Source organism: Sinohyriopsis cumingii, chromosome 14 (genome assembly GCF_028554795.1).
Source record: "Sinohyriopsis cumingii isolate HCF-2022 chromosome 14, ASM2855479v2, whole genome shotgun sequence".
Taxonomy (NCBI): domain Eukaryota; kingdom Metazoa; phylum Mollusca; class Bivalvia; order Unionida; family Unionidae; genus Sinohyriopsis; species Sinohyriopsis cumingii.
Genome location: NC_142974.1, coordinates 111,503,255 through 111,523,773, shown reverse-complemented (window position 1 = coordinate 111,523,773; position 20,519 = coordinate 111,503,255). Strand labels below are relative to the sequence as shown.

The 20,519-nt window shown below is 35.5% G+C and overlaps 1 protein-coding gene across 1 annotated transcript in view; it reads left to right on the top strand.

Moving 5' to 3' along the window:
* Nucleotides 1-4,419: 4,419 nt before the first annotated feature.
* The window catches only part of LOC149784604 (protein unc-45 homolog B-like), a 68,775-nt gene continuing 52,675 nt past the window's right edge, over nt 4,420-20,519 (top strand). Inside the window, exons 1-6 of the mRNA XM_089932657.1 lie at nt 4,420-4,907; nt 5,208-5,428; nt 10,133-10,308; nt 16,087-16,176; nt 18,172-18,342; nt 18,800-19,007. Coding sequence (XP_089788783.1) covers nt 5,227-5,428; nt 10,133-10,308; nt 16,087-16,176; nt 18,172-18,342; nt 18,800-19,007 — 847 coding nt within the window. The 5' untranslated portion in view covers nt 4,420-4,907; nt 5,208-5,226. The remainder of the gene's footprint in view (nt 4,908-5,207; nt 5,429-10,132; nt 10,309-16,086; nt 16,177-18,171; nt 18,343-18,799; nt 19,008-20,519) is intronic.

Sequence of the window (20,519 nt, the reverse complement as noted above, 5' to 3'; positions counted from 1 at the left end):
TTAGAAACTAAAAAAGAATGCCATAGCAAAACAAAAAAACCAGCCCTTTTCAGGGCTACCCAATACTCTAGAAAAGAAATAACGATCGATTTGCCAATGTGTGTAGGTAGAGTAGTGTGAAAATAAACACTAACTCTTTATTAATAGTGGAAGTGTATGTGTTTGTGTGTTTGTGTTAGTAAGTGGTTAAGTAAGTTGGTATGGATAGTAGATTAAAATGATGTTTGTTTTTTTGGCTGTTAGAGGTGTATATTTGGGGTTAGATTGGATTGCTTTGCGTATGTGGATAGTCTATTGAAGTGATTTATAAAAAATTTAAAAATAGTGATGGGATGCATAAAAAGTGAGTGAGTGTTTCTTTTAGGTCCGCGCGTTGTTGTTTTTTTTTGGTCATGATCTAGGTAAGATGAATTTTATGTTATTAGGGGGATGTTTTCCATCACGTCCGCGCTTTGACTATAAATTGAAACTCGTTCGGCAGTCCAGCTACCCTTGTTGATTGATCAACACCACCACCACCAGAAGAATGAACACCAGAATTGTGAAGCTGCTAGAACTCCAGATGCACCTGGAATATGCCAGGCGCATAGTAAACGAACTATCAGCGGAGGCTATCGTAGAAGAAGCAAGAATGAAGAAAGAAGAGGAGGAGAGAAGAGAGAGGGAAGAAGAGGAAAAGAAAAGAGAAGAGAGGATGTCGTTCAATATTCCCGAGACAGAGGATTGGGGTGTTGAAGCGAATCATCCTCCGTCTGCGCTCCCCAGAAGAAAGGTGAAAGAAGACTGGGGAAGAAGATGCGTGTGTGGCGCCAGGCCAGGACGGTGCAACCATTAGATAGGTGCATCAGGAGTTCAAATAAAACCAACAGCCCTTTTCAGGGCTACCCAATACTCTAGAAAAGAAATAACTATCGATTTGCCAATGTGCGTAGGTAGAGTAGTGTGTATATAAACACTAACTCTTTTTTAAGATAGTGTGAGGGTATGTGTTTGTGTTTGTAAGAGTAAAGGTATGTTTGTGCGAATAGTAGATTATGGGTTTCTTTAATGTTTCTTAGCAAATGTGGAGAGTATAGTTGGGGTTATATTATATGAAATGAAAAAGTAGGGGGATGTTTTCCTTCACGTCCGCGCGTTGTTCGGTCATGATCTAGGTAAGATCAATTTTATGTTTTTAGGGGATGTTTTCCTTCACGTACGCGCTTTCAGTATAAAACTAACAGTGTTGGCCATTGGAACCCATTCTACGGAATAAGCAAACAAGAAGATGCCAGCAGCTTCAGCTTTATACAACGATCTTATGGGAAGTTGGTATTGGATGGTAGATGGATTGAGTGTAGTAGAAAGGGTTGAACAGGAATGGAGGTATGCAGTGACAAAAGACTTCGTCTCAAGACAAGTAACCAGCCTCCACTTATCCGTAAATATTGTAAAAGAAATGATAGAGGATGAGGAGAAGAGAATCAGAGGTTTAATTAACCCACCGTATGTCAAAGTGGGTAAGTTAAAAGAAGCGATAGATCATGTGACGAGTGCAAGGTGCTTTCTAGAAGACATTGTAGAATGGACAGATTGGTGTTTAGCGAAGTGGGGGTTAGAAAAACTTAAGAAAGCTGAAGAACTAATGAGGAATGTGCTGACCGAAGAGGTCAAGAAGATCAAAGAAAAGTGGTCAAAGGAAAGAAAAGAAGAAGAAAATAGAAAAAAAAGGGATGAATTCGAAAAACTGAACACGAACTGGATGAAAATCCAAGAGAAGTTCCGGGCCATGGGCCACCCGGACTGGTTGCCGGAAACAGAAAAGAAAAAGAAGAAAGGAATGATGGACAAAATAAGAGGATGGTGGAAGAAGTTAAGAAGTTAAAAGAAGAAGAAGAAAAAACCCAAAGGCCCTTTTCAGGGCCAGCCATATGTCTCGAAAAGAGATAGCCTTTCCATTGCCTACCCTTTTTTTTTAAAAAAAAACTTAAAAAAAAAAAAATCCCATGCTCCATTTCCCTTGACGCTATACAGTCCCACCCTGTTTAAATTCCTTTGACGCTATACAGTCCCACGATTTTTCTCCATGTTAATTTCCCTTGACGCTATATGTTCCCACGATTTTTCTCCATGTTAAATTTCCCTTGACGCTATATGTTCCCAAGGGTGTTTTTAATGATAAGTCCCATTGACGCTATACTATCCCTATTCACTACTAACAGTGTTACACGCCTTAAGACTTAAACCCAAGGAAATAAGGTGGGATTTAACTGTGGGAAAAACAGATTTTAACTGTTAAAATGAAGTCCTAAGTTACGTAAGTTACAATAAAATAGGGCATCGTTTATTTGCCAATCAATGCTGATGTTTACATATACATATTATAGAACATGGTTTCTTTGACGTATGTCCGAAAGGCAGTCCTTTTCACAAGATAAATGAATTGATGAGGACTAACTGTTAATTAGTCACACTGGCCTTATGCTTGCGTACTCAAGTCTAACCTTTAGCTATTATGCAGCTTAGCCACAGCTGCCCAGAATATGAAATAAGGGTATTGTCCTGGGGGATAATAAGGCGTATCACAGGGAGAAATGGCGCGTCCCATGGGCGCTCGCACATTGGGACAAGGGGTGGGGTCAATAGTAGCCTCCCCCCAATTTCTATTGTCAGCCAGTTAAATGAAACTTTGATTTTATAACTGACCTCTTTTCTTTTAGTCGCCGCTATTTAAACATGTCAAGGGATAGTTTTCTATCAGTTCCAGTTATTACAGATTACCGTTTATACATACTACGTGTAACAGGCATAGACTGAAATATTTTTTAATTTTTAATTTTTGTTTAAGATTACTGAAAATGTTTTCTCGAAACATGACCGTGTCAGGGGTTCAGAATCTTGTTTTTTTTTTAGCAAAGCTTCCATTTGATTAAAATCAGATCTCAATTTCACCTAGGACAGAGGTGATTTGATTTGACGATGATGTGTTTAGGTATGTATGTCAACATCTTGAAAATACATTTACTCATTTCATCAGCGCGATCAAAGTTTCCTCAGGCAAACAATTTTTTTTTCCCGACAAACCCGACGGGTACCTAACTTTGAAAATAGGATGGGCCCGAACTAAAATTAGAGAGGCCCCGGGTGTCGGGCTATCACATTTTTAGCACTGCTGGTGTAGATAAAAGATTTGAATTGATTGTTGCAGTTTGTGGTCACTTACTCGGCTTTCTGCCTATTTTCGTAACTCACATGTTTAACACTTTTCGCAGGATTTAAAATATCCAACAGTATGTTTGGAACAGCGACAACTTTTAGTCTAGGCCTAGCATTTGCGTATCCTAGAGCTGTCATTTTTGTTCAGGATCCTTCTCGTAACATTCCTTTAGAAATGTAATGATCACAGAGTTCTGTATGGTGTTGCTTTGAAATCGACTCGCTTGTAATAATTTATCCATACTTTCTTTATGCCTTTATCTTTGGAAATGAAAAAAAAAAATGTTTTCCACAGGCTTTTCTTAATGTGCTATATTACACCCGTCAGCAACGCAAAACGGCATTGGATTTTACTCTGGCAACTTCCAGTTGGAATGCTGGAGTCGCTACTGTGACGTCACACCCCGAAAGTAACCGAATAGGCGCGGAAATTTTGCATACGAGGTCACGGAAATTCAGCTGCTAGAAGATATGCCAATATTTAAATATTGGCATTACGGTCGCAGATGATACTTCAGAATCAGGTTTTCTTCTATAGTGCATTTATTATTATTCTGTTATTACATTGGGTTCTGGTCTCCTTTAAGTTCAATAACAGTTCAATAGCAATAAGTTCAATAACAGTGCTCTCTTCAAAATCAATTTTGGCAATTTGTTTAATTTACATATCATCAATAGGAAAATAAATATCAAGTTCGTTAATTGGATGGGGAGGTAACAAATAATATCACCGTGGTATATTATGTTACACATTTGTATTAGGGAAGACAGCTCTGGCGTTCCATAAAGATGCATGCAGCAAAACATCGAGTGGTGGCTCCAGTTTTCGAATCGACCAATAAATTAGTGTGCAGTGCACACAATTCGATCTCCAAGTTCCCATTCGGTGGTTAATTAAGAAGTCGGTGCATGTCGACATCAACCGGTCGTGCAAGGCAGAAATGTGTGCATATTTAACGTACAGCATAAACGTTCTCCAATTACGAATAAAACAAAGGAATGATATATTTTAAGATAGTTTGAACAATTATTATTAGTAGTAGTATTTATTCATTCTGAATCGATGCCCACGATGCATAACGGATGTGTGTGTGTGTGTGTGTGTGTGTGTTTTGTGTTTTTCACAATTTCCCATTTAAAAAAAAAAAAACGATTTACTACTGTATTGCATGATTATTTCAATCTGCGGAATTTACAACGCATTTGGAAACCATATAGGCAAGTCAATTTTTGTTGTAAAGGTTTTCGATAACTCGGAATTGGTTATCAGTAACTTATTAACTTGCAAGTAAACAAAATTAGCTTCGAATTATGTAGTAACAATAGTAAACAGCTGACTTATGTTTAGATCAGCCTCCCAGATGGCTTCTAGCACCCCGCTGAAACATCTGGATGCTGGTCATGTTTCATTACGAGTCCATATATGGCTTTGCCGTATACATGCAGACGAATTTTCCAGCATGATTGTTTCCCTTGGGCGCCATTTGCTATTTAGATTTACAAGGTGTGCATCGTACAAACATTAATACGCAAAGCCTGGTTACATATATTATTAATGTTGTGCACTATCCATTTTCATTACATTACATAGCTAATTACTGCAGCTGAGGCGTGTATTGTTGTAATGCAGCCGAAAACTCTTCTTGGGTGAAGATATAAAAGTGGTTACTTCCGTATTTTTATTTTCAGGCGTGTTTCAAAATATTTCAGAGGTAATTTTCAGTTCTTCTCACCTTATATTCACGTGAATTACAACTTAAATTATTTTTTGGGAAGATTACTAAAAGCATGTTTACTTCGTTTTCAGATCGTGATAATTTAGCTTTCAGTTGTCGACAACCCTACCGGTTCAGTACTTGCCCTCTGCCAATGCTATTTTGTAACATTACTTTCTTCCTCGAACAAAACTTATGTTTTCCTTTTATGTTTTACATCTTCCTGGACCTTATTACGTCTTTATAATGTTTTTCGTGCACTTTTGTTGGTTTTTTAATTTCTTTATTTATTTAAAGTGTCCCATAGGGTCTTGGCATGGAGGACGCTGCATCCCTAAAGGAAGAGGGCAATACTTTCTTCAAGGAAGGGAAATATGAGGAGGCCCTAAGCAGTTACGTGAAGGCCATGGAAGTGTCCACTTTAAAGGACGCAGAGAAAGCCATCCTATATAAAAATATGGCCCAGTGCCATCTGAAGCAAAAGAGCTATGAAGAGGCTGTTAAGACTGCCTCTCTAGGTGAAATATATAAAATATTTCTTAGCCTGCCCCCTCCCCTCCCTCTCTCTCTCTCTCTCTCTCCGATATCTTATAATAATCAGGCATCTTCTAGAACTGAGATATTGAGATTTTAAAAAACATTCTGTGAGATTTTGTAAATTCTGTGGGATTCGATATTTCTAAGATTATCCACTTACACAAATATGTAAGGTTAAAGTTTACATTGATATGTATGCAGTAGTGGGTGCAATACATAAATTTACCATCACATACATGCTTTTTTGTTTGCTGCTTTTGGGAAAGATAAGCATGTTGTAATGTTTTACATATATATATGTATGTAGGGGTGAAACAATACATTGGTGTCACTTGTTGATGTGTTTCTCAATACACAGCCTACAGTATGATGATACATTATCAGTATGCTAGGCTTTGCATTTGGCGACAGATGGGAAAGAGTGTTGAAAGTGGCACTGTTTGAAATTCTTATCAAATACATTTTTAATTTTTCTTTTGATATAAGCGACTTGGGCCACTTCATACCTGTTTTCACTAACTGCGGCGGTGGATCATGTCAGCAGATGAATAAGACTTTATTCGAACATGATTGCAGCTGGCTGCAAGTTGTCAATTGGTTCTGAGAAGCAATTAAATGCAATTAGTAGGAAATAAGGAACGACTGGGTATTATTGAACAGGTCAGCAAAATGATTTGGTGTCATTTGCACGTGTTGTTAATTTATGTTTGTTGCAAACTGAGAGTTTGGAATGCACTTGGGACTGCTTAGAGTTGTAGAGATTATTCATTTATATAACACTTCTGTGGTCTGAACTTAACTGAGTAACACAGGATGACATGACAAGGATGCCAGTCATTGACTGTAAAGGGCCAGGGTCACTTATATCAATGACAAATTCAAGATTTACATTACAAAACAAGTCTGTGTCAGGCACAAATAATATGGCTAATCTATCTCTGAGAAACAAAGATTTATATCCAGCTCCATCTAAGACAGCTACTAGGTTATTTAGTGACACAATTTGATAGGGGGGTTCATTTGCCATAGTCTGATCAAAACAAACTTACGAAATTCAGTGGGTACATCTACTCTAAAATATTTAATGAGAATTTCTATTGATGGGCCACGTGCTGAGAATTTGGATTTCAGGAAGAAAATTAAAAATGGTCTGGGTGAAAAAATGAGGAAGATATTGATGAAGTGTCACTGACATTGTTCATAAAGACTAAGCAGTATTTTGTATTATCAGTTGTAAAGAAATATTCTTATTCATTCTTGCTTTTCATTGAATGTCATGTGTATCTAATGGTATTATATTGATTAGTAATTATTCTTGTGCTTTAAAATGTATTGAAAACATGTAAAAAAAACTGTTTTATTGTCATGTTTATATAGACTAAAAATAGGGCCATTATAATATTATGCATATATTTAAGTCCTGCATCATGGCATAAAATGGCTCCCTTGGCTGAAAAGTGGCTCCAAATTTTACAATTTGGTTAATTTCATGGTGAAAAGAAAAACATTTCCAAGGGATTCCCTGCATATATCAACTTATCAGTATTGTCACAGTTAGGGTGGTGCCACTTCATATGTGTCAGCATAATTATAAGAAAAATTTCCAGTAGAGACAGATCTTGACTCAATATGCCGTTGTTTTCCTTAAATGGATAAAAAAAAACGACTACCCGTGACTTGTCATAATCACCAGACTCATTGTTTTTAATTGCATAAATGATAAATGCTTTAAAAGGACTAATTTCATGTCTTTGTTTAAATTTAAAATGCATATGGGTAATATCTGAGAAAAAGTAGAAAGAGTACAATTGTCTCAGAGAAGCAAATTCTTAGCTATAATAGGTCAGAGTGCAGGGGTGGAGATGAGTATCAGTACTTGGTAGTTCCTGCAGGCATGAAATAACTGCTACAACCACAGGCACTCAATTTTGTCAGTACAAATTACAGTTATTGATAAAACTCACTACCATTCAACAAACTGGCACAATTTGACTAAGCTACACTGCTCAAAATATACCAACTTGCTGATTCTTTGATCATTATTTTGTCTTTTTGGCACATTTAGTCATATTTGCATCAACGTTAAAGAGACACTCCATACTTGTTCCCATTTGTAGTTTACAGGTTGAAGTAATTTTGTGATGATTTAATAACCCTTTTCATGTTAAGTTTCAATGTTGCATCCAGTTGGATCAAGTTTGGATGGTTATATTTCCATTTCATCATGGAGTGCATGAGCTGCATTCATTTGTAATTGGTGATTGTTGTTTACACCAGGCTGGAATAAACAATAATTACCAATTGAGAATTGAATCTATCATGACATAGAAGAGTATGTATCTCCAAATTTGATTCATGTAGACAAGATACAAAGTAGTATAATAAAAATGTAAATTTAATAATCACTAAATTATTTAAATTACGCTGTCATAGAGATGGTAATATTTTCCATATATGTTGCTGTTATCTTGAAATTAAAAATGTAAGCAATAAAAAATATAAATAATACACTTTAATAATAAAAAGTAACTAATACACTTTATAAATAAAGATGATTATAATATATTTCTTCCATATTTTCAGTTTTTCTTGTCTGTGACCAGCCAAATACTTATTAAATGATATATTGTCTGTCATCCATGATTGTTATTGCTACTCCAGGTATAGATGAAAAGAGTTTAGTTTGGACGTTCAACTTGGTCATTTGATGATTTCCAAACATCTGTTATTGCCCAGTAGATTGCCAATCACTTTGAATTGATATTGACATTTTGGCATAAAAAAATAAATGTACGTGTTGACAGAAGCCCTAGATGCCAAATTCAACAAATTCAACAATTCCTTTATTTTCTAATCATTTGTTTTGACAAGCTGCCATTTATGACTGTTTTACATCTTTTTGATGTTGCCACTGCAATAACAAATGTGTATTTGTTTAATCCTCCACAGCTGGCCTTTCATGGCAACTTCAGTAACATGTGCATCTTTTATCAAAGCAAACAAGCTACAATCTTCAATAAAAAACATCTCCTTCATCAAAGGATGTCAGCACCAAAACTTCACTAAAATCATTGGAATCTAATTCATTGTTGCATTATCCAAAGTGTTTGGAGCATGTTTATTGTGCTGTAAAAGTTTCAGTTTTGCAGGAAAAAAAACTTTATGTCTAGTCTATGATGGTTACCATGGCAGAATAAAACACAATCTAACTTAAAAATCCGTTGAAACTAGATATCTGGCCATCAATTTAATTGAAAATTAGACATCTTACAATGATATTTGTGAATTTTTTTTTCTTCACATGCTTTTATTTTCCTATGAATAGCTGCTTCCCCATGGTAGCCTCAGCAAGATGATAGTTCTCTCATGCACACCAGAATCTAGGCCAATTTAAGTACATGTACATGAGCCATATAAACAATAACTATACATCCCCATACTACTGGTGACAGTATCATAGTGATTTATTTAGTGACACATTTGTTGACAATGGAATATAGATCAAAAGAGGACTACCAGTATTTATATACATGTTTTCTAGTGGGGTGTGACTAATCCATGTATTTTCTAGCATGTGATCCATACTCGATTTCATGGATTTTTCATATATATATGTATGGCACTTAATGCATTATGGATGGTACTGCAGAAATGTAAGTTGTGAATATGCAAGTATACATCTGAGTTGTTTTAACTTTGTCTTTCTTTAATGAAAAGTTCCATTAGTGTTAGAAAGAAGACTTATTTTACTACATATCAGCACATCATATGAGCTAATGGTAACCTTAGAAGAGCATATCTTCTGTTTGTTTTCAGACTCCATAGTAAAGAATTTAATGGTTTTTATGACAAAAAAGTAAGTTTTGCCATCTGAATCCTTCAATAAATACAGTATGATGTATTGATTTATTACTATATAATATTTTGACTAAGATAGTCCAGAATTCTGTGAATTTTTCACATTGGCATAGACCTAATCAGTGACATTGTCATTCAGTTATCTTATGATAGCATGCCTTCTAATCACAGGTTTAGTAAAATTTGTTTTCTTGCCTTCTAATGAAAACTTTCTGATTATGTGATTTCAATCCATGCATGTCTGTGTTTGCACACTCTCTTGTATGCATCATGTTATAGAACAACATGTATGGTACTTAAAATAAAGTTCTGTCTAATTATGGCCAGACTCTGTAGCTCCAGCTTGATTCTGTACAGCAATAAACTATATGGCAATGCATTTGTGAATTATCCTGCTTTTCGGAATACAAACGAATATTACTCCTATCAGTGTAGCTCGCATAAGAGATAATTTGTGCATCTTTGTTTACCTGCATATGATTGAATTGTACACTTTTGCTTACCTGCTGAGAGAGAAATCAAACTTGGCATATATTAGTCAAAGTTACCAGAAAACAATTCCTGTCAATTTTAGCACTTTAAAGCAGGGCCTATAACATCTTGTAAATACGAACTGGTGGCTTACTGGTCGGGTTATTGTATGGTTGGGTTGGCCGTACTCAGATCAATTAACATGATACCACATTAAAACTTAGTGTGAATATATGAGATTCAGCACGTTCCCCTCTGTTTGGTATATAGCTGTCATTTATAATTAGGAAGGAATTGTCATTGACATTTATTGCCGTTAAATAATTGTTATCTATTAAAAAACTTGTCCATTTTAGCCCTTGAACTGTTTTCCAATGATCCCAAAGCTCTGTACCGTCGCTGTCAGGCATATGAACAACTAGGTCAGATAGAAGAAGCTTACAAAGATGCAGCAGCCATGTTGAAAGCAGATCCGAAGAACACAGTAGTCAAATCTGTTATAGAGAGATTGACCCCCATTATACAGGAGAGGGTAACAAATACTTGGTTTTTTTCTTCCCATAGTAGCAGGAAAAGGTTTACATTTTAATAATGATAGTAATTTTTGAAAATTTGAAACATATGTAAGGCTTTTGTATGCACCCAGTGTTACATGACCTTGTTTTATTGAATATTCAAATGGGCACTTACAATAGCCATTTTTTAGTATTTGTTTCAAAATGAATTTGTTTGTGTGTGACATCACAGCTGATGTTCATTTTGAGAGCCATGGTCGTTCAGTAATAAGCATACCAGGCTCATGACTGAAAGGTACAGGTTCAAAACCTGCTGTTGGACCAGCCTGAGCCTGGATTGTCCTTGGGCAAGGCACTTTACTTCAGTTAGCTTTCTTGTTATGCTGTACAAAACAGAACTAAAACCTGTTTATATGTGGCGATTTTGATGATGATAATGGTGATGATTAATAATGGTATTTGAAGAAAATAATTGTTTTTGTAATATGAAATGATTCTCAATATATGTTGTGTTGGTAATACATTTGCAAAGTTTTTTAAGTGTTTCTATTTTGTTCTGTTTTGAATATACACATTAAGCATTGCTTGATAGAGGCATTGAATTAATAGAAAATCATGAGGGTAAATTCTTATAACTACAGGTACTTTCTTGGTATCAAACTTGATAGCCACCTAAATAAATCAGAGAAATGCTCTCATTTAAATATAGTAAAAGTATTTACACTAGCATTCACTGACAAAGATCACTTGCATTATGTTTTCAGCATTGCTGTATTTGTTTATATGCCAAATCTAAGTGCAGACCTTGTAGCTGGCAGATCAAGGTTCATATTTGTTCTGTTGATTACTAGTACTTTTAGCAGATCTGTCAGCATGTTATAAGATGGCAGTTCTTGGCTTGTGAAATTTGTACTTGGACTTGTATGATAGGTTACATGGTGAACTGTATTATATTTACATTTCACACCCTCTGATGTTTCATACATTATCAGTTCATAAAAATAGTAATAACATTTTTGTTCGATTTAGAAACTTCTGTCATCATTTAGAGGAGTTGTAGCCCCTGATTGTCCATCCTCCTAACTTTCATTTCTGCAGCTTACATTTATCAATGATTGTTGGAAAATTCAATTGATTTTGATTTACTGTTATCCTGATCCAATTTATTTTCTTATTTATTTACTGTCATCTTGCTACCTGCTTTTTCTTCCTCTGTTTGTACGTATAGTGCAGAAATAATTCATCTCTGACCTTTGAAATTTAATAGGCTTATTTTTAAGCATAATAGAAAAGGTTGCTGGATCTTGTGTATTGCTTTATATTGATCAAATATTGAATAAGTTTAATTTCCTGCATATCACATCATGTACAGGAGTTATGCCCCTGAATTTTGTTTTCTGTCAGATAATTTTACCGCAGAATTTGTGATGTGGCTTTATATTGATGAAACTTTCCTGAAAATTAGAAATGATAATTAGAAATGAAAATTATAAATGCCACCTATCTGGTACGTGGCTTTATGTTGGTGAATCATATTTGATTTTACAACATTCCATGCTATTATGTACAGGAATTATGTCCCCTGATTGTCAATCTTTGTGACTTTGGTTTCTTCAGCATTGCTTTACCAGGTCTTTTGGGGTTTCAATCAAATCTGGCATGTAGCTTTGTATTGCTTTACCAAATCTTTCTGGATATCAATCAATCTGGCATTTGGCTTTGTATTGCTTTACCAGGTCTTTTTTGTTTTCAATCAAATCTGGCATGTAGCTTTGCAATGCTTTACCAGGTCTTTTTGGATTTCATTCAATCTGGCATGTAGCTTTGTATTGCTTTACCAGGTTTTTTTGGATTTTCAGTCAATCTGGCATGTAGTTTTGTATTGCTTTACCACGTCTTTTTGGATTTCAATCAAATCTGGCATGTAGCTTTGTATTGCTGAGACCAGAAATGAGTTCAAGTTTCAGTGTTCCCCATCATTTGAGGAGTTATGTTCCCAGATTTTCTGTCCTTCCAACTGTGGTTTATCCATCAAATCTTTTGCCTGATATAAACCATCAGATATTTTACCTGATCACTTTACATTTTGATAACTTTCTCGGCTAACTCTGTTTAAATCTGACCCTCTGATAAAGATTATATATTTCAAAGTCAAAGGGATAAATTCTTGCAGGTTAACTCCTATTTCAACTGGCTAGGTGGCTACAACCGTATCTGGTTTAAGCCTAATTTTACTTTCTCTATCATGCTGTACAGCTGCCCTCCATAGTATCCATTTAATCTTACACTCCTCTGTTGCTTTTTTTCCCAGTGATATAGTAAGTTTAAGTGTTTTTTTATGGTGCATTCTATACTGTTTGTTATTGTTAAATTGATTCAGTTTCACCAGAGACATTGTCAGGTGCTGTAATTATCAACTATTGCAACTCCAAGTGGTTTCAATAACACAGTTTAGATTATTTCAATTTATATATATTTGGTATATGTACTTCTTTGTTCCTGTTCTTCATTGCAGAGATCTGAACGAAGTGCATGTAGTGTAAATGATTTAAGGCCATGAAGGATGGACACAAGACATGTCTATACATATAGTTGCTTACATGTCTATACATATAGTTGCTTATAGAGGATGGACATGAAATGTGTCAATGCATTCAATCGCTTGCGCTTTGGTACATTGATAAAATGCAACTCAAGGTCCTCAAAAAATAAGCATACTTCAAGCAAGACTTTTAACATACATCTCACACCTGATTCCTTGATTAGTCGTATGGAGGGTGACAAAGTGCCCTCTCCATCAGAACATACTGCATCCACGAGTACAGTACACTCGCTGATTAGTCTCATAGGTAATGTTGAGATGACCTCCTCACCTCTCAGTCCCATGAAAATACTGATCAACCGGACAGACCATTCCTATAAAATTCTTAGCAAAATGACATTACTTGTGGAGTGATGTGACTGTAATTCCTTAACGTGATCAATACTGACAGCATATCCAATGGTAATATGATCAATACTGACAGCATATCCAGTGTTGTTGTTTTAGGGTTTAACGCCATTTTTCATCACACAATAGGCTATACATGGCGGCCAGTATTAATGGTGGAGGAAGAACCTGGGAAAACCCCAGAAAGAACCACCAACCCACAAGAAGCTGCCTGCAAGCTTTCTCACATGCCCACATTAGCCAAATCTAAGACTCGAACCCACGCAGACAGAGGTGAGATGGCAGTGATCTGTAATGGAGAGTGCGTTAGACCACTCGGCCACTCGGGGCCCCGAATGCAAAGTGTTATTCCCTGTTGATGAAGATGTTGAAACAGAAATGCTTGTAAAAAGCAGTGTAGTTAGTACAAAAACTACACACACAGGGCTTCTAATCCAGTACATTAATCCTATCAAGTCCAAGAGCATTTGAAACCTGTGCAGAGACGGGATAAGTACATGATCAGTTTTAGCATGTCCAGTGTGTATTTCGATACATCTATTCATCTTGTACCAATCTAAGTTCATGGGCCTTCACTAATAGTACAGAATGTCTCCTGCAAAGATGTCAACATCCCTGAATGACACACCACAAAACCATTTGGTTTGTGGTTCACAACATGAACAGCCTTACTTCCTGCATTATAGACCGCTCCGGTGACCTAGTGGTTAGAGCGTCCGCCTCGGATGCGGGAGGTCATGGGTTCGATCCCCGGCCGAGTCATACCAAAGACTTACAAAAATGGTACTAACAGCTGCCTCGCTTGGCGCTCAGCATTAAGAGGTTAGTGTTAGGACTGGTCAGCCCGGTGTCAGGATAATGTGACTGGGTGGGACATCATGCTACATGTCTGCGGCATGATGCCCCAGTGCTAGACATCACTATAAACTGCCACATTGCAGACATCGTAGCGATATGACTGAAAAATTGTTAAAGCTACGTTAAAAATCAAAATCACATCATATCACATCCTGCATTATATGGTGGATAATCAATTTAAAGAAGTCGAACCATGTCCCTTCTCAACTTTGTGGTTCATCTAGGTGTCAGGTATTGTCAGTGTTGATGTAACACCACTCTTAAAGGAAGTTATTAAATCAGTGTACTCTGAACTCTCGAAAGACCAGGTGCACTAATGGAGATTTCAACTCTCAATTTCAACTCATTTGCATGACATGGCCTCGTTGAGGATAGATCTCAATGTAAGATAGGTTGTTGGGCTTGTGATAGTTGCAGAGACAGTGACCACTCCCCATTCATGAAAGTACATCCTTGGACCCACACATGAATTTGCCTCTTTCAGTGGATTCTCTAGAGACAATAATCAAGTGTCGGATCCTTCAAATTTTTTTCTCAGTGTGCTAAGCTAACATTAGAAGTTCATTCTTTTAGTAGTGCAGTCACACTCCTACATGGTGACACAGAGACTGGATGCTCACATTTTTCTCCTCCTCTTGCCTAGATATAATGTGATCAGGTAATCTATTTAATGGAAAAAGCTAATTTGCTGTTAAATGATATTTCTACAATAATGCTTACCTGATATTACAAATAATAATCCCCACTCTTCCCTGCAGTACGAGCATCCTTTAAGGTTTCACTTGGCTAAAATTGGTTTTAGATAGTATAGTAATGGACACATGGCAGGTAGAAACGGGACTTTTCCTGTAGGATTTGATTCTCTTTGTCCATATAATATGTTGACAGCTGGATTCTGAGGGAGGGCTGGATTCTGAGGTGGCAGAGAAACATATCCTAATGTAATGTGATCAGGTAAATAACCCTGGGCTAACATAATTTAATAAAAGATTTGCTTTTTGCAGCATTTCTTAACTAAGGATTTGCTAATTTGAACCAAATTTAGTATGTATAGTTTTATTTGTAATACCTTGAATTCTGGCATTACATCACATATACAGAAGTTATGTCCCTTCCATTGTCTGTGCACCTGACTTTAGTTTCTACAGTGTTTCTTTATCATGGATTTTCAGATTTTAACTATACTTGGCAACTTTATGTTGATGAGATCTCCAAATGAATGTCATTTTTAGCATTGGAAGGAGTTATATCTCTTATTATTTTCTGTTGTCTTTGGTTTCTTAAACTTTGCATTATCGTGTATCATTGAATTTCATCTGCAGTTTTATACTGATGAGATTTTGAGTGAATTAGAGTTCCATCATTTCTCATTCTCATTCAAAGCAGATTTGGTCATTGTATAGACATTCCTGTAACATTATTTCACAGCACAAGCTGCCAATAAAATGTGGACAAAATCAAACAACTGATTTCCTCCATTGTATGACCTGCTAGTGCAAATTGCAATTAATATGGCCCCTTTAAGTGCATCCATTGCTAATAGATCTAGTAAATGTTAATATAGTTACATACACCTTGTTATTCATCCACACAAACTAAGTATTAATGTTCATTAAAAAAATGTATATGTTTTAAAAGTAACCCAACTCATAGTTTTCTGTAGCAGCAAGATGAAGTCAGAATATATTCATGGCAATATTGATTTTAAAAATTAGTATAAAGAACGGGTTTAGAGGTATTGTTGTTGTGCACAGATGTACATGTACAAATATGTTATGTAAGAATACTGATCTAGTTTAATTGATTTCTTTATTGTATGATGAAGAAAATTTTCTTCCCCAAGACCATTTTTTCACATGACAGAGTTCACATTTTCTTTCAAACACCTTTGAATTTTGCATTAGTTGTGGAATACTTGTTGATGTATTAAGGAATCATTTATGTCTTATGATGTTTTCTAAAGTTAATTATTTTTTGTGATGTGCAGGCAAAACAACAAAGTAGCACTCAGTCCAGAGTGTCGCAGATGTTCAACATAGCCTTTGATCCAAATGGCGCAGTGGATAAGCGGATACAGGTAATTTTTTTAAATGATATGAAAGAGATCATATATAGGGAAATATAGAGTATAATTTGTGCTCAGAGACATATATTAAAGATATCATATATGGGGAGATACAGAGTAAAATTTGTGCGCAGAGACATATATTAAAGACATCATATATGGGGAGATATAGAGTAAAATTTGTGCTCAGAGACATATATTAAAGACATCATATATAGGGGGATATAGAGTAAAATTTGTGCTCAGAGACATATATAAAACACATCATATATAGGGAGATATAGAGTGAAATTTGTGCTCAGAGACATATATTAAAGACATATGGGGAGATACAGAGTAAAATTTGTGCTCAGAGACATATATTAAAGACATCATATATGGGGAGATATAGAGTAAAATTTGTGCTCAGAGACATATATTAAAGACATCATATATAGGGAGATATATAGTAAAATTTGTGCTGAGAGACATATATTAAAGACATATATAGGGGGATATAGAGTAAAATTTGTGCTCAGAGAATATATAAAATATATGTACAGGAAAATATAGGGTTCATACTGTATAAGGTGTTATGACTGTATGGTCTTAAATTATGTATAACTGAAAGTAAAATTAGCAAAATTAATAAAATTCAAGAAACAATTTATTTACCTAAAATTCAAAAGAAACTTAGAGTATTGTGAATTACCTCCAAAAAAATCATAAATGCTCTATCACAAGTCCAAAAGTATAGAATGTTCTAAACAAATTCCTGTAGACTTGAATGTTCTGATGTGCCATTAGTCTTGGATCGGTTGATGTACCAATAGTCTTGAATATATTTATGTACCACAGTGATGCAATGCAGTGTCTTTGTATGAGTTCTCAATAATCCCAATGAAGTGTGTGAGTAAAAAATGCCAATGTGCACTTTGTAATTAAACTGAATAATTTAAATAAATAATTCCTTTCAGAGCATATCTGAACACAGCTGCAAACCCTGATCATAGATTCCTAAAGAATAATATGAAGCAGGAATTAATTGTTTACCAGTTCCTTTATATACACATTTTACTTGACCAATGTCACAGTAGAGTTTTCTATAAAAAAAGTACCATTCTTAATGTAAATTTACAGGGTCTAGCATTGATGCAAACAAGACTTGACATTGAACTCGTGCTTGTAAACATCTTGTTTACTTCTTAGAATTATGACAAAAATCAAGTAGGCATTCACAACTCTCAATCACAGACAAAAATTAAGAACACAATTGAAATTAAATTTACATAACAAAGGTTTTCTATATAAGGGATATAGGGTACAGAGTATACAAGTTACCATCTGTAGGGGGAGATATGGTATCACAGTACATTACATCTTTCTTTCTTTGTTGGATATTGATTGCTCATGGATAAAAGGATTAATTTTTTTCCATAAAATCATGTTATTGATCTGAGGAAATTGTTCCATTTCTCTTTCACAGAAAATGCTGGGACTATAAATGTTTTGTTTGCCCATGCATATACAATGTTACATGAGTCTTTTTTAGAATCTTCATACATGGGGAAGGGCCCTGAGTGGCCGAGTGGTCTAAAACGCTCACCGTTCCGGATCACTGCCATCTCACCTCTGTCTGCGTGGGTTCGAGTCCAAGGCTCGGCTAGCGTAGGTACGTGGGAAAGCCTGCCAGTAGCTTCTCGTGGGTCAGTGGTTCTTCCCTGGGTTTTCCATGGTTCTTCCTCCACCAGTTATACTGGCCACCATGTATAGCCTATCTTGTGCTGAAAAATGGTGTTAAACCCTAGAACAACAACAACATACATGGGGACACATTTAGAAGTGAATTTTAGCAACTGCTTACCAGTATAATAATTTAGATTCCACCTCTAGAAGAGAGAGACAGAGTTTGGACATACAGATTAAAGTGGATGGGGATAAAACAAATGAGACAAGAGGAGGAAAAAAGTATGCTTTCCTTACAACCTATATGTCTTCTTAAATATTTATTTGTATCACTCATCAAAGGCTATGAACAATTTGCTGGTCTTGACGAGAGAAGAGGCAGGAGCAAAAATAATAATTCAGCATAATGGCATCCCAAATCTGAGGGACGTAATGGATCAATCAAAGAATGATGAGCTGATGCAGGCAGCAGCTCGAGTTCTGGCAGGTCTTTGTGAAGGAAACAAAGATAGGGTAAGTACAGTCCTCTTAGAAGATACTGCAATACAGGATTCACTTTTTGACTGTAGTAGAGATAATGGCTGTGACAGATTCCTTCATTAATGCGAACATATTTGAATTAGACATTTGTCTTATCTGTCAAGGACGAGATATTTATGTCAATTTTCTGTAACGGTGGCATTAAAGTAGATGATCAGATGTATTGTGCACACTGTAGTATTTATATATTTTGCTTTCCATGAAGCTATATTTTAACATATTGATAATAAGAGTTCGTACAGAATGTTGTCTACATCAGTTTAGACTGACTCTTAGAATTAAGGCTTGAATTTTTGTCCTCCCCAATTTCTCATACTTGGGAGTTTTTAAAAAAAATATCATTTCATCAGTGTTAATACCAAATATTTGTAGTTTTGAGTACATACAACTAATGACAAATATGCTTTTGGTACCTGCTTTAAATTTTCAGGCATTTAATGTGTTTAGAGAGATTGGAATGGGCCGCTTTCGATATCTGATGAGCAAGCATTCAGAAGGTGTAGCCACATCTGTTGGTCATGTAATCCAGAATATTTTGACGACGGTGTCAGATATTGAGACATATAAGGAGGAGGTCAGAAAGTTTGAGGAGGCAAGGAAAAAGGGAGACAATAAGTTGCGTCCTCAGTTCAAATTAAGTGAGTGTTCTTCATCTGATCCTAGTTTGTGCAAACATTAGTCTGTCCAAAAGTTAAAGGGCTGTTTGTTTCTTATTTTTTTTTTAGTTGCTACTGCCAGAATTATGATTTTGCATGGTATCATGGCTTTAATATTTGTGGATGTAAAAACACACATTTCATGGTTGCCAAACATTATTATGTGAGATCCATGTCTCAGATACTTTTGCATAATTGAAAAGAGGATTCATCATAAAATATTAGAAAACAGGTTATAATGAGTTGATTTCCATTTATTATGATTATGTGGTCTTAAAATAAATATTAGATAAAAGTGAGAAGCAACAAGCTTTGTAAAATTAAATAAATAGTAAATAAGTCTTTTGCTGGAACACACTAATTCAATCCAAGATTATAGCCTTATTTGAATTTTCTCTATATATTTAAGTCATTATGTAAAGAATATTTGTTTTAGATGAGCACCATGTATTTCCTGTAAATAAATAATTTGATTAAATACAATTCCAGCCTAAATGAACTATTGGACACAACAATAATACAATTGATTCTGTTTAGATCTTAAAGTACAAATGAATACTTTATAGAATTAAAACACTATTTTATAGCCCTCTACTTGACATCAGGTCACAATCAGCATTTTCTAACAGAAAAACTATTATCCGATAGAAAATAACCCCTAGAAGGTTCCTAATGTTTACAAAATGGAATCTTAGGAATAGAATATAAAATGTGGTAAGCACAATGTCCTTGACTCAGGCCAAGATAATAATCCTATTAGTTAACCAATACTCATAGGAAACTATTTGCTAGGTATGAGTTGTTTACAGTATTTTAAAAAATCAATGATTCAGGTCAAGTTGAAAATGAACTTGATTTCGGACAAGAACAAGTTCAGCATAACAATTTTCCATAGCATATACAGTAGTCCCCCTCTTCAATGGCCCCCCTGACCAGTGGCCACCCGCTTCTTACAGCCAGAATCCATTGGCACCGATTTGTTTGTGTTCAAAAGGCCACCTGGCTAATGCGACCAGCAGTCAGCATATTAGTGCAATAATAATAATAATAATGAGGACTTTGTATAGCGCCTAATCTTTAGAAGCTCTAAGCGCTTTACAGCATTAGACAACACCTATAAGATAAAAAAAAACAAAAAAAACATATAATAATATTATTACAAAAACAAACACCACGAAATTAGAAAAACATTAAAAAATAAAAAACATGCTGAGAATATTTCAGGTAGGAAACTTTATTAGGTCTTTAAGTTTGTTCTTGCAGTTGAAATAAGTGAGTTTTGAGAGCCCTCTTGAATGTGATCACTGTGTCTTTGTGTCTAAGTTCAGTGGGTAATTAATTCCATGTTGCTGGGCATTGGTATGCAAAAGAACGCTGTCCATATGACTTTGTTTTCATAGTGGGAATAATGAGTATACGATTGTCAGAAGAGGAGCGTAAGTATCTTGCTGGTGTGTACACACGGGTGAGATCGGATAAGTATGTTGGACTAGA